The 14,074-nt window shown below is 46.3% G+C and overlaps 1 protein-coding gene across 2 annotated transcripts in view; it reads left to right on the top strand.

Moving 5' to 3' along the window:
* Positions 1 to 14,074, top strand: part of Elp3 (elongator acetyltransferase complex subunit 3) — a 68,477-nt gene that overhangs the window by 26,689 nt on the left and 27,714 nt on the right. For both annotated transcript variants that reach the window (XM_036198955.1, XM_036198954.1), the window contains exons 8-10: positions 2,658 to 2,819; positions 4,539 to 4,665; positions 7,398 to 7,591. In XM_036198955.1, the coding sequence (XP_036054848.1) occupies positions 2,658 to 2,819; positions 4,539 to 4,665; positions 7,398 to 7,591 (483 nt within the window). The remainder of the gene's footprint in view (positions 1 to 2,657; positions 2,820 to 4,538; positions 4,666 to 7,397; positions 7,592 to 14,074) is intronic.

Raw genomic sequence — 14,074 nt, 5'->3', positions numbered from 1 at the left:
CAGGAATGCATAGGGTTCAGTGCAGCCCTGCAGCCTTCCTCAGACAACCTGTTAGCTGCATTATAAAGCAGTAGTTCCAGCTCTGTCTCCTAGAAGGCAAAACAGCTCTCTCGGCCCCAGAACCTAAGAAGTCTGAAATCCAGGAAGGTAAGGTGTTGACTGCAGTCCTGGGAGAGGCCCGCTTGCTAAGCGGCTGGCTGCATGACGGGGGTTACGGAGCAGACCCTCAAGTGCTCAGACTAAGTAGCATCTTGTCTACACACACTAGCGGATGAGAAAGACTGTTCCATAGACATCCTTACGGCTCTTAAATGAGGCAGCAGGTTTACTAAGGTAGCGGACTACATACAGCAACAGCAGAGTCATCTCAGCTCACGAAAACACTGTTGTTTTGATTGTTCAGATTGGATTTCCACTTCTTTGCTTTGTGGATGGAAATACAATTCTGAAAGGAAATCTAAAATACCAGCCCTTTTGTTTGGTTTTTCAAGATTGAGTTTCTCTGTGTAGCCCAGGCTATTCTGGATCTTGCCCTGTAGACCAGGCTGGCCTCGAACTCACAAGAGTTCTGTCTGCCTCTGCCTCCTGAGCGCTGGGATTAAAATCATGCGCCACCACTGGCTTTTTAAAGTGTGAGTTATTTTCTCTTTCTCCACGTTTCAGTTTTGAAATGGAGATAAGTTTTTGAGAGTAAGATTTGCCTGTGTCCTTACTGTGTTTTGATTCACGAGGTGGCGATGTCATCTTGTCGCCGCAGCCTCTGTATCCTCCGTGGGCCGTGGACGCTCTGAACAGACAGATTAGTTCATAGGTTTTCCTTTCCTCTGGGCAGATCCTCACTGCTGCTGTCGCCAGCTCCCTAGTTTTCCGCAGTGATGGAGCTGTCACCATGCCCAGGCTCTCTAGCCTACGGCCATTGCTTTTGAGAAATACCAATTAATAGGAAGGTCTGTGGTACGTGTTAGAGTCTGGATTCTAGGAGGTTTGCAGTTCCTGTTTTGGAATATACTCAGAGCTTTCTGCCTTCTTTCGTCCATCTATATGCTATGCTTTCTCCACAGTGGTTTCTTTTTTTCTTTCTTCTTCTTCTAATTTTAGATAATTCCCGGAAGCCCATAGTTGCTTTTGGAAGATGAGTTGTGTTTATCGTGTGCCATATTGTGTACTTCCCATCCTCCCTGTTCTGGTGCCCACTATTTGGCAGGCTCGGGACTTTGTGGGAAATTGGAGAGGGAAGAGGAGTTACTGCCCTGTCTCAAACAGCACTTGATAAGCTACGAACCCTCTTTTCTTTTTTTCTTTCTTTCTTTTTTTTTTTTTTTTTTTTTTTTTTTTTGGTTTTTTGAGACAGGGTTTCTCTGTAGCTTTGGAGCTTGTCCTGAATTAGCTCTGTAGACCAGGCTGGTCTTGAACTCACAGAGATCCACCTGCCTCTGCCTCCCGAGTGCTGGGATTACAAATGCGCGCCACCACCGCCCGGCCTCCCTCTTTCCTTAAAATTCACTCCTTAGGTGTTTCCCTTCCTGCGTGTTTTGGCCGATGTCATGTCTCACAAAAGACTTCCAATGTGTTAGATGAGACTGTACAGCCAGTCCTGCAGCTCAGTGATTCTTCACACTCTAGTTCTTATCATTTTGTCAGTTTTAATTGACACAGACGAATGAAGAAATGAAACTAAGTTACAAATCACTACGTTGTCTGCTTTTCAAAACTCCTTTAGAAAGAAGAGAAGAAAATCACTGCAGACGGGTCCCCCGGTCTCCCACCCACCCGATGGGAATAGAATGGAAAGGAGTGAAGAATGGTTACAATTAGGGGCGGAGACGCTGAGGCAGAGGCTGCGACCTGGGTCGACAGACCCACCTTCGGCGCCTAACTTGGATTTTATTTATTCACCTTGAATCCCTTTGAGCTTGAGTGATAGGACCTTTCGGTTGATAGACCACAGTGACCTCCATTACAGTTTCTGCCACCCCACCTCACCAGCCCCCTGATAGATGCTGTGACCTTGGGCTAGCAGTAAGGCCATTGCCTCAGATAACTTAAATTCAAGGTGGTCCTCACTCTCTTGTATCTAGACTTGGTGAGAAAAAAAGAAAAAAAAATGCTCCCTAATTTTGCACATTCCTAGAAGCTAGGCTTCTGGGTGCACAGAAGACATTTCACCCAAATGATGCCTGCAGCCTACGCTGCTCCCTCTCCTCTTTGTCTTCTGTATTTAAAATGGCTCTGTGATGCCGTGAGAAATAAGGAATGCAGATGGCTTTTGCTTATGTGAAATCGGTTGCTAGGAATTGAGAAACAGCTTTTCACAGTTGAAATCACTGTTTTCAAGATGATTATGGCTGCAGCTAACTGCATGTGAATAACAATGATAACGGTAATGACGTGAGGATGCGCCATGCACTTGTGTCAGCTCTGTGAAGTGTGGGTACCATTGTTACCATCGTTTGGTGGATGAAGATGCCAGAGAGGTTAACAGCATTGCTGTTTGTCTGGTGAGGAAGTAGCAGAGCTGGGATTTGAACTGACACTGTCTGGCTCCAGAGCCCACACCCTTAGCTACTGTCTCACCCTGCAAAGACTAAGAGAAGGCAGGCTGGGAAGAAATGACCCCAGACTGTGGCAGGCATAGTCATCCTAGCTCTGCTCTGCAGGCATTCTGAGAGAAGCTTCACAAAGTGCGTTGGGATTACGATTGAAACCAGACCTGATTATTGCATGAAGCGGCACCTAAGCGACATGTTGACGTACGGCTGCACGAGGCTGGAGATCGGGGTGCAGAGTGTCTATGAAGATGTGGCCAGGGATACCAACAGGTGAGATGGTGGCAGGTGGCCAGCCCAGGCCTCCTCTGTCCCCACTGGCTTTTCTCTCTTCGTCCTCGCCCTTCTTCCTTGAGGCCAGTCTCAGAAGAACAGCCTAGAGGAACGGCAGGCCCAGCACTTTGTCCTTTCGGCCACAGACCTGTTGAGTACTCCTAAGCACAGGGAAGTCCAATGGGTATTTATTGTACCTACAGAAGAGGAACCTGAGCAGAGCAAACTCACGTAGGGAAGGCTGCTTGGAGAGCGTGGTAATCACAGGCTGTGCTAGGGAGTCCCCAGTGGAGACGGTCAGGGAAGCTTCCTAAAGAAACGACATCTTAACTGAGGCTAAAAGGAAACTCCGAGTTAATTGCATGCCCCAGAGGAAAGCTGTTTGAGGACGGAAGCACATGGTAACCAGAGGGCTGGGTTATGAGGCCCAGGAATCAGTCCCAAGAGCCTGGCTTTAATCAGGAGGCAGGCTGGGAGCTAAGGCAGGAGCATGCCTGAGTTTAAGTAAGAGCCCTCCACTATAGGCGATGGTTTAGGGGGGGCTGACAGAGACAGACTCGGCCCACAGCTGTTGGAGTAATTTAAGCAGGAAACCCTGGAGTCCTGAAAAGCAGTGGGTGCTGCTTGGTGACTGCTGGAGGGAAGTCCAGGAGCCTTGGAAGGAAGAGGTTTCACTTTGGATACACCTAACGTTACATGCTTTAGACAGGGCTGGCCAGTAGAACGTGCCACTGGGACCACCGCTTTCCATAACTTCACTGTCCCGTGAGGAAATGAGTATTTCTTTGTAGTTTAATTTTTAAAGCCACATACACATAGTCGTGACCATATGTACAGTAACTTTGAAGTAGAATAATTGAGTGCAGAACTCAGAAGAAAGTCCAAGCCTCATCCCATAACTTTGGATGTCACTAGTGAAAACTAATTTGAAATAAGAGTGGGGCCCTGGGAATAAGTGGAGATCCAATGGGAGTCCGATAGAACCATGGCTTCTGAGACCCTAAGTGCTAAGTGGGAGGGAGCATCTTGGTGGGGAAGGAATTGTCACAGGCTTCACTGGTTAGTCACCCAGCTGTCATCCAAGTAGATGCCTGCTTGGATGTGACAGGGAAGGAACACTTGGAGGCTTGATCCAACCCTGTGCCAGCAAAACCTTCCATGACAGACCCTGGAACATACTGGGGATCTGCTTCGGATTGTCCTCCCTCCTCTACTACTATTTCCTAACCCTAAGTGAGATGGTATCTCAAGCCAAAGCTCCTTTGTGGTTTGCTTGGTTGTGGTTGTTGCCCAGTGTGGCTCCAAACCTGGTCTGTAGCCAAGGACCAGCTTGAAGTCTCCTGCTTCCACCTCCCAAGTGCCGAGACTCTGAGTGGGTAGCCGCCCTGCCTGGCTTCTGTATGGACCTTATTTAATGGCGATGCTGCAGTAATAAACTGATTTCACAGGTAGTGCTGAGCTGTGTCATCTGGGGTGCAGTGACCCTTATCTCCCAGCCGCTTCCTCTCAGGCCTTTGAGCAGGTGCAGAAGAGGTTTCCGAACAGGTCTCAGAAGCACAGTGGGTTTCCTCCAGCCTTCCTCGAGCTGTGTCAAAGTGACCTGTTCCCAACCAGGTGACTCGGTCACCACCTACCACCCACCCCACCCTACCCCACCCCACCCCTGTTAACTTGATTTTCTGTTCATTTGTCTAACAGGTTAATATGTTTTCTTCCCAGGGGCCACACTGTGAAGGCAACATGTGAATCATTCCACCTGGCCAAAGATTGTGGTTTCAAAGTGGTGGCTCATATGATGCCTGACCTGCCAAATGTGGGACTAGAAAGAGACATTGAGCAGTTTATAGTAAGTGTGGCCTTGAGCTGGCAGACCCAGATCGCCTCTGCGAGCCTCCTCCTCCTCTCTGCTCTTGCTTCTTTACGTTTGTGCTTTCCATCCTTAAAGCTATAAAACCTGTTCCAAAATACTAGAAACACAATAAAGAAGGGTCACCCACCTCCCTGTTGTCAGACAGAAACTGTATTTTAATATATTCTTGTCAAGCTTGGGGCTGGAGAGATGCCTCAGTGGTTAAGAGCACTACCTACTCTTCCAGAGGACCTGGGTTCTAGTCCCAGCACCCACATGGTAGCTCATAACCGCCTGAAACTCCATTTCCAGGGATCCAACACCTCCTTTTGGCCTCCCTGGGCACTAGACACATGTAGACAAACACTTTTACACATTTTCTTTTTTAACTATAAAATGCTTGGGCTTTGAGGAACTGAGGTTATTTATGCATCTGTAATACAGGCACACTCACATTTACATGTAAATGAGGGAGGTTTTTCTTGATGTAGCTTTTTTTACTTAATAGTAAAACAAGCATTTATGTTATCACAAGAAGTGACATTTCCATGTGGTGGCAGGTGGCATAGGTGAGGCACAGGGCCCATCAGTCGGATGCTGGCTTTTCTGTTCTCATCCATTGTGGCCAGAATCCTATAGTCCCATGACCCCAGAGGGGAAAAAAAAACCTTCTCAGCCGGCACAGGGAGTAGACAAGTCCCTCTGTATACAGATGTGGATCCAGCGTCTGTTTTTACTCCATGTCTGTCCACTCTGCCTGGTTCTTGGGCCTTTTGATATGTGAGCTTTATGGGACTGTGGCGTGATGATCTGGCCTTCATTAGCCTCTTAAAATGCAGTTTTCTCCCCTTTCAACATGTGTGCCAGGCTTCATCTGTTTCCTGTTTTCAAGTCATGGTGCCATCCCACGTGCCCCTCATCTCCTTTCTTGTTCTTTGTTCTAAGTTTACACTTCTTTGAACATATTTCATCTTGCCTTATGATTTTAGAGGAGAAAGAGAGAAACCCATGTTTTAACTCTCCATGTTGAATCATGGGTCCAGGACCAGTTCAGTCTAGCTTCGTCCTTACAAAAGGAGCATAGCAGCCCATGTGTCTCCTGAAACCACAACTTCTCAGACATCATGTGCTCAGTGTAGATTCGGGTAGGCAGAGAAGGGCTTGCCTGCATGTTTTTTTGTGAGTGTCTAAAATGTTGATTAAAGACTCGATGAATCTGTAAAATGTAAATGCTACAAAGGAAATCACACAATTACAAAAGAATGTCTCTAAGACCATGTGATGCAACAAAAATACAGCATTCAAGAAGGTGACAGTCAATGAAATCCAAAACTTACATTTGCTTGAAAAGCAAATTAAACAATGGAAAGTGTGCAAGGATAGTGTAGCTGGAGATTTAAAAGCACATTTAAAGTTGCCTGAGCTAGAGCACTGCTGACTGGGTAGATCCTCTAGAGGTGCAGGGGTGGGAAGGACAGGGCCCTGTCCACTACAGTGATGCATAGTCAACATTAGAGTCAGCGCCATGCAAAGTCCTAGAAAGGACAAAGCCTAGTGTCTTCCTGCTGCCTCCCAGGTAAAGGAGCAGCCGGCGGGACCGTGACAGAATGCATGAGCCAGGAGAATTGCTCAGTGTCCAGATAACAAATGGACTGTGTAGCCCAGGTCAGAAGTGGTGCCAAGTTGGCCCAGGACAAAAGTATGGCATCCTGGGATCAGTGACTTTCTCTGTAAAGGGCCCTATTGTAAACATTGTAGAGATTTGTTAGTTTGTTTGTTGTCTCTTTGTTTACATTGTAGACTTTGATGGGACTTACTTAAAATCTTTTTTTTGTTTGTTTGTTTGTTTTTGTTTTTCAAGGCAGGGTTTCTCTGTGTAGTTTTGCACCTTTCCTGGAACTCACTCTGTAGACCAGGCTGGCCTCGAACTCCCAGAGATCCACCTGCTTCTGACTTTCGAGTGCTGGGATTAAAGACGTGCAACACTACCACCCAGCTTACTTAAAATCCTTTTCCACACTGGGTGGTGGTGCATGCCTTTAATCCCAGAGGGACACTACCACCCAGTTTACTTAAAATCTTTTTCCACACTGGATGGTGGTGCATGCCTTTAATCCCAGAGGCAGAGGCAGGCAGAACTCTGTGAGTACGAGGCCAGCCTGTGCTACCAAGTGAGTTCCAGGAAAAGGCGCAAAGCTACACAGAGAAATCCTGTCTCAAAAAACCCCAATAAAAAAACTTTTTCCACACCAGGTGGTGGCGCAAGCCTTTAATCCCAGCACTCAAGAGTCAGAGGCAGGTGGATCTCTGGGAGTTCGAGGCCAGCCTGGTCTACAGAGTGAGTTCCAGGACAGGCACAAAACTACACAGAGAAACCCTGTCTCGAAGGAAAAAAAATCTTTTTCCGCAATTTTTCAAAAGTTTCAACAGTCGTGTATAATGTTAAAAGATGTTGTCGTCTGGAAGGAAGGAAGGCAGCCTTTCCAAAGAGTAATGCTCAGTGTGAGCCTGGTGGCAGCTGTAGATGGGGCTGTGCAGGAGGGCTGGATAGTGCAGCCCAGGCTGGGGTTGCTCAGCAGTGGCATCTTGTCATCCCAGGGTACATTGTTGACAGAAGGACGGACGGGCAGCTCCAGACCTGCTGCAGCTGGAGAGAAGCTGTCATGGGCGTGAGCCTTCCCTGTGAGACAGAACTAATGGAAGGGTAATTTTTGGTTCTCTGTCTCTAGGAATTTTTTGAGAACCCTGCTTTTCGTCCTGATGGTTTGAAGCTGTACCCTACCCTGGTGATCCGTGGAACAGGGCTGTATGAGCTGTGGAAGTCAGGAAGATACAGGAGCTATTCTCCCAGTGACCTGGTCGAGCTGGTGGCTCGGATCCTCGCCCTCGTGCCCCCGTGGACGCGTGTGTACCGAGTGCAGAGGTGCGTGTTACTTTTCAGCCCCCAGGTAACGGATGCTCTCTAAAGGAGCAGTCTGCTGACATATCGGAGTTTCGGATTCTTTCTTAAATTAGAAATAGAGTATCGGGAATGCCATGTGTATGACTAAGGGGAGTGTGTCCAGGCCTCATGGCCAATATTGTATGTATTCATCATCTACTAACCATGAGCCAGGAAAAGAAGAACAACTTGAAGGGGTCCCATGGGCAAAATCTAGGACAATTTGAACATCAAAATAAATATATTAAGGGTCTGGGTAGATGGGTCAATCAGTAAAGCACTTCCATGCAAGCATAAGGACCTGACTGTGATCCTCAGAACCCAGGTAAAGAAAGCCCAGTGTGGTCACATGCTTGTAATCTCAGCACTGTTGGGGGGAGACAGACAGGCCCTGGGGGCTCAGTGACCATCTGGTGTAGCTTACTTGTTGAGTTCCAGACCACTGAGAGTCTGTCTCAAAAACCAGAGCTTGTTCTCTGGCCTCCAAGTGCATGCACACACATAGACACACTATAGACATGTAGGGGTGTGTGTGTGTGTGTGTGTGTGTGTGTGTGTGTGTGTGTGTGTATTAGTGTTAGTTAATAAATTATAACCAAATCAATAAAGTAGGAGTCCTCTGGTCCAACTGCTAATCTTAATTAGGTCAGTAATTTGTATGCCTCAGAAGCATAATATCAGCAGTCTTCTTTACATGTCGATTCTGTATTTGCAAATTTACCTACTAGAAAATTGTGTGACTCAGACTCTATCCTCGTAACATATTTGCCATAAATCATTCTCAGAAGAGTGAACAATTTGGGTCGCTCATGTACACACTTAACTGAGGTCAGAACAGTGCCTTTCTGCCTCTTTCCAGCCTTCACACTGTAAGCAAGTGGTCTTTTTGCACTCAGCTTAATGCCCCATTTTTCACGTTTTTGTGAGCTAGTTAAGAATTGGCTCTTTAGAACGACCTTCAGACACAGTGCTCATGTGCTGTCTATTGCTCCTAAGTGCTGGAAGGCCGTGAGTGGCTTAGGAGGGAGGAGGTTGTGCTGGGGACCTTTATGGAGAAAGCCCAGAGAGAACCGTCGGCCGTGAGTTCAGTGTCAATCAACTCCATAGATTAAATAAGGCGTCTTCAAACAGAAACGCAGAGGCAGGCACTTACTTACCAATGGTTGACAAAACTCTGGCAGGAGAGGCTCATGGGAACCTAACCCTGTGTGCTCTGTAGGAGCGGTGGGTCTGGCTCAGCTCTGCAGTGTTGGTGAAAGCCTGAAAGAGTGTAATTCCCTACTGACTGCTCACCTACCGAAGAGCTAGAACCGACTAAGCATAGTTGAAGTTCCCCCCCCACAGTATACTACTACAGGGTAGAAGGGAGTCACATGCACGGGAGAAGCCTGGCCACTGACTGCAGTGAGCATTATCCAAAAGCCATGAAGTCAGTTGTGTGCCACCCGCTAGGACCACAGCATCACCTCAGCCAGAGTCTGCAACTGCGTCTCATCATGAGCCAACATTAAACAACCCCAAGTAGACACACGTTCTAGAACATAACTAGCGCTTCCTCTTTTGAAGTGTCAGGGTCAGGGAGTGAGTTCTGTTTGGTGGAGACTGAAGAAATGTGACAACTAAATACAAGATGAGGCCTGGCTCCTCTTGCTGGAAGGACTTCGTTGAGACGCTGCTGGAGCAACAGCAGAGTGTCTGTCGGACAGTTTTGTGGTTGTGATAGAATCTGCTCCTATGAGATGTCTAAGTGTCCCAAGTCTTGCCACGGCGTACTCTCTTCTTAGTCTCTGGTGGGTCAGGACCATAGTTATTTGAACTAATTCTGTGAGTTGGAGATCGTCTCCCAAGAAGTGAATTAGTAGCCCAGGAGAGGAGCACGACAAGAACAGTAACTGAGGCAGAGGCAGCGGTCATGTGTGTCTGCCTGGACAACCCAGTCACAGAAGAGACCAGTCCTGCCCGCACCCACCCCGAGAACCAGGGTCTTCTAATGGAAGAAGCCTCCTGTTTTCTTACTGCGGAGTCAGCGGCAGCAGAGACACTCTTAACACGAGAAGCTTCATGTCAGGAACCTCAGGAAAGAGCGCCCTGGACTGTGGCTCTGCCTGCACCAGCTGAGGCAGTAAGGATTTAGGGGCGACAGCAGCCCCCATTTTTTAAGTATCTGAGGGAAAGGGAGTATGGAGTGTGCAGCCTTCAGGCTTTGGAGGAGGCCCTCTGCTTCACAAACACAAGGGATGGCAAGCTCTCCTGAAGGTGTGCAGTCAGGATTGATTCAACAGTACACACCTAGTGAGGCACCGCCTCAGTGCCAGCGTGGGGTCAGGTTTCCACGATCTGGCTGGTAACTCGCCTAACTTTGAAGAGAATCCTTCACTGGTGTGTTATGGATATCGCTGTATGTAAATAAAGTTCTGATTGGCCAGTGGCCAGGCAGGAAGTATAGGCGGGACAAGGAAGAGGAGAAGGCGGGGAACGGGAAGGCAGGGAGGGGACACTTCCAGCCGCTGCCATGAGAAACAACATGTAAAGATACCAGTAAGCCACAAGCCATGTGGCAAAGTATAGACTAACAGAAATGGGCTAAATAAAAGAGTAAGAGCTAGACAATGGTAGGCCTGAGCTAATGGCCAAGCAGTTTAAGTAATCTAAGTGTCTGTATGATTATTTTATACGTGGGTTATGGGACCGCAGGGGCTTGGTGGAACCTGGAGAGAAGCTCTCCATCAACACTGGTGTAATTCAGAGACAGTCTTTTTAATAATGTTTTCCATTTTATCTTTTAAAATTATTACACAAGTTTTCATCCATAGAGGTTTTGGTTTGTATAGCCTACTATGGTCCAGTAAAACACTGGTTTTGGTAAACATGGGGAGAATTTCTTCAAGATACTTTGATTTTATGTTTTTGGTATATTATTGCTGAAATGTTAGTGTGACTGTCTGCATGGAAATACAAATTTTTTATATTTTGCTACTTGGCTTTTATTATCTTTGTGTGGTATCTACACATAGTTACCACTGTGAGGATATGGAGGTCAGAGGACAGCTTTCAGGAGTCAGTTTGTGTGTGTGTGTAGGGGGGCGTGTCTACACACATGAGGTCAGAGGACAGCTTTCAGGAGTCAGTTTGTGTGTGTGTGTAGGGGGGTTGTCTACACACATGAGGTCAGAGGACAGCTTTCAGGAGTCAGTTTGAGTGTGTGTGTGTATAGTTTTCAGGCATCAGTTCTCCTTCCACCATGGGTTCCAGGAACCAACCTCAAGTCTCAGGCACTCTACCCACTGAGCTGTCCCACCATTCTGCTGTTTGGTGTGTGCTCATTTTTATTTCCAGATCTTCTGTGTACATCTGGCTTTCTATGTTCTTGAGTTCTGCATCCATGGCCTCAACCAACCCCAGATAAAAACTTCCCAAGGAGAAGCTACGTGAGCACACAAACACTCTGCCGTTATTCTCTACAACAGTGTAGCTGTGACTCCCAGGACTTACCTTGTACCACAAAAGATGGGTCTTCTGGAGAGCATCGAAAGCATATGTATATGGCATCATCTTCATAGAAACAAGCATTCCGTGGTGCCTGCAGGTGATCCTGGAATACTGAGGGATGCTGTACTTACTGCACTTAAAAATCACTCAGACTTGATGTAGACTATAGTCCCCTGGCCTTGATAATCACTGGAAGTTTAGCTCTACTATGCCACACTGAGGCAGTGTGTGAGCTGGTCCATGTTTTCACGGTGTGGTTTACTGTCAGGTCAGTGTTTTGCAGCCAGGGGATGTTATGCTTTGGCTTCAGCAATGTGTGCTGTATTAACTTTCCAAATGTATCATGCCTCCATAGCTGGCCACACAGTACTCTGTCCACATGAACACGATAATGGCTTAGAACTTACAGTCCCTTCAGCACATGTGTTAACAATGAGCTTATACTGTTTACAAAAACGTCTTTGCGTGATGGAAATTCATCTTTACAGGGACTGGTAAATATGACAGTGTTTATGTGAAATAAGCCAGATACAGAGAACCAAAGGCCACTTTATCTCACTAGTATATGGAATCTAAACAACCTATCCCACACAAGTAGGAAGTAAAACCCGGCTGGCTCTCATTGGGTGGCCATTCATCAGTTGAAACAAAATTACAGTTAAGTAGGAGGGGCCCCTTCTCCATTGATGCAGTAGGGAGGCTAGAGCTGTAAAGTTGCATATGTCAAGGACATGAGGCTGAAGTACAGCCCCGGCCATATAACATTTGCCCAGCAAGGGTTCAATCCTGGGCCCACTGTCCCCCTCCCCAAAGGCAATTGTGATGAGAAAGAATTTTGAGTGTTCTTGTCACAAAGAATTGATACTATGGGGGATAGATGTGCTAAATAATGCTATAAACCTTCTACAATGTATTGATACATCAGAAGCTTACTCTGGGACCTGTTTACGTATAGATATTAAAAGCTTATATATAGTTAATTAAAAGCTTTCAGATAAAAAGATTAAGATCCTATTCAGGGCTATAATTTAATGGCAGCATAACAATCCTAGGTCAGTTTGTCTGTCTTGTGTTGTGATTGGTCCTGTTAGTAGGCAGACATTTAGGTTGCTTTCAGGTTGTCTTAGTTACTTTTCTGTTACTGTGATTAAAAAACAAACAACAACAAAACCCCGTAAAGGAAAGAGTAGTGTTTTTAGCCCACAGCCTCAGGCTACAGTGACAGGTCAAGAGTCATAGGAGGAGGAGAAATTTGGGGGGAATGGTGCCACCCACAGTGGGCGGGCGGGTATTGCAACCTCAATCTACTAGTCAAGGTAATCTCCCACATAGTTTTAGACCTCATCAGATTGACAGTTGAGATTAACCATCACTCAGGTCTCTTTTCATCTCCCCCCTGCCCCCCCACCTTTGAGATAGGATTTCTCTGTGTGCTTCTTAAGGGCTGTGATTAAAGGTATGTCCACCATGCCAGCCTCCTTTATTATCCTAGTCTCTATAGCTCAAACCAGTGTGTATAGAAATTTTCACTTCTTTTATAGTAGTATAATCCATGGAAAGAATTGCATATGGTAATGGATCTATAAATTTTTTATCATTATTTTAATGCTTTAAGTCTTTTTTTGAAAAAAGAGAACTATAATGGGATGGGCTTTGCTGTGTATATAGATACAGTTAACAAGTGTTTCTAAAGAGATGCCCATTCATGTAAACCATTCGTGTTTTATCTCATCCTCTATAACACTGCATGCCTATAACTCTTTACTTTGAGGGTATGATTTGCATTTCCTGTTAGTGGGGATTAGCACTTGCCTTGTGTCTGATTCTTCCTTGTGTTCTTTCTTACGTGACTTGTTTGTGTCTAATTTACAAGTCATGGGATCCAGAGTTAAAAAGAGGGGGTGCTTTTTCTGGAGATAACCCCCCAAAAGGAGTTCATAAATGTTAACTCGTTTTGAATCCTCTTGCCTGGACAAACAGGAAGCTAGGGAACTGACAGTTCCTGCCAGGCTGGGACACTCGATCAAGTACCAGGACATCTGACGGCAACATTCCTGGTGCGAACTGCATTGAGTGTGTTTAAAACCCTCAAGTTTCATTTCAAGGAGTATTAAAATTTATACTCAGACTGAGGTAGAATTTGTTATGTCTGAACCTCAAGAAAGAAACTTGTATCAAGAGCTGGATGATAAAACTTTAAATGAAAATGTAAATGAGCAGCATAAACCTTATTACAAAAGTGCAGAGGAAAGGCTGGAGAGATGGCTCAGCCATTAAACACAAATACTGCTATTGCAGAGGACCAAGTTCTGATCCCAGCATCCACAGTAGGCATCTCACAGCTACCTGTAACTCCAGCTCCAGGGAATCTGACGCCCTCTTCTGGACTCTGTAGACACCTGCACTCATGTGCACACCTAAACACACACATATACATAGTCAAGTGTGTAAAGGTACAGAGGGAAGGCTAGGCATTCAGCAGGGTTAAGTGGCTGAGACAAGTGGTATTTCACTCAGCCATTTCCTTCTAACTTCAGTCTTCAAGTTTTAGGCTAGTTCTGCTGCTGGTCCAGGCATGTCTTAATCACCTCACTCTAATGTGGAGGCTGGCAGCCAGGCTCGTGGAAAGAAGCCCCTGCTGACCAAGAAAAGCTGCCTCCTGGGGCATGCTGCACCTCCTGTGTTTTTGTTTGAAATCATAGTCACGGGTGTCTTTCTGTCCTGGTCCTGTAGGAACTCAGCCTGTTTCTATGTCGTTCTACCTCCTAACATCTACCCACCCCGGTTGGCTAGCAACTGTTAGAGGCTTTACAGGGTGAAAAGAGTTAGAGACTGTTGTAGGCAGGTCTCTGGAGGAGGTAATGCAAGCGAAAGCACCGTGTTTCCTGTTTTCCTTCTGCTTGTCTGTCTTACTGATGGATCCCTTGATGTTTTCATTGGTGATTTCCTATACCCCACCCTCTGCCTGCCTCTTAA

This window comes from Onychomys torridus, chromosome 9 (assembly GCF_903995425.1).
Source record: "Onychomys torridus chromosome 9, mOncTor1.1, whole genome shotgun sequence".
NCBI lineage: Eukaryota > Metazoa > Chordata > Mammalia > Rodentia > Cricetidae > Onychomys > Onychomys torridus.
This window is presented reverse-complemented; position numbering and strand designations above follow the sequence as displayed.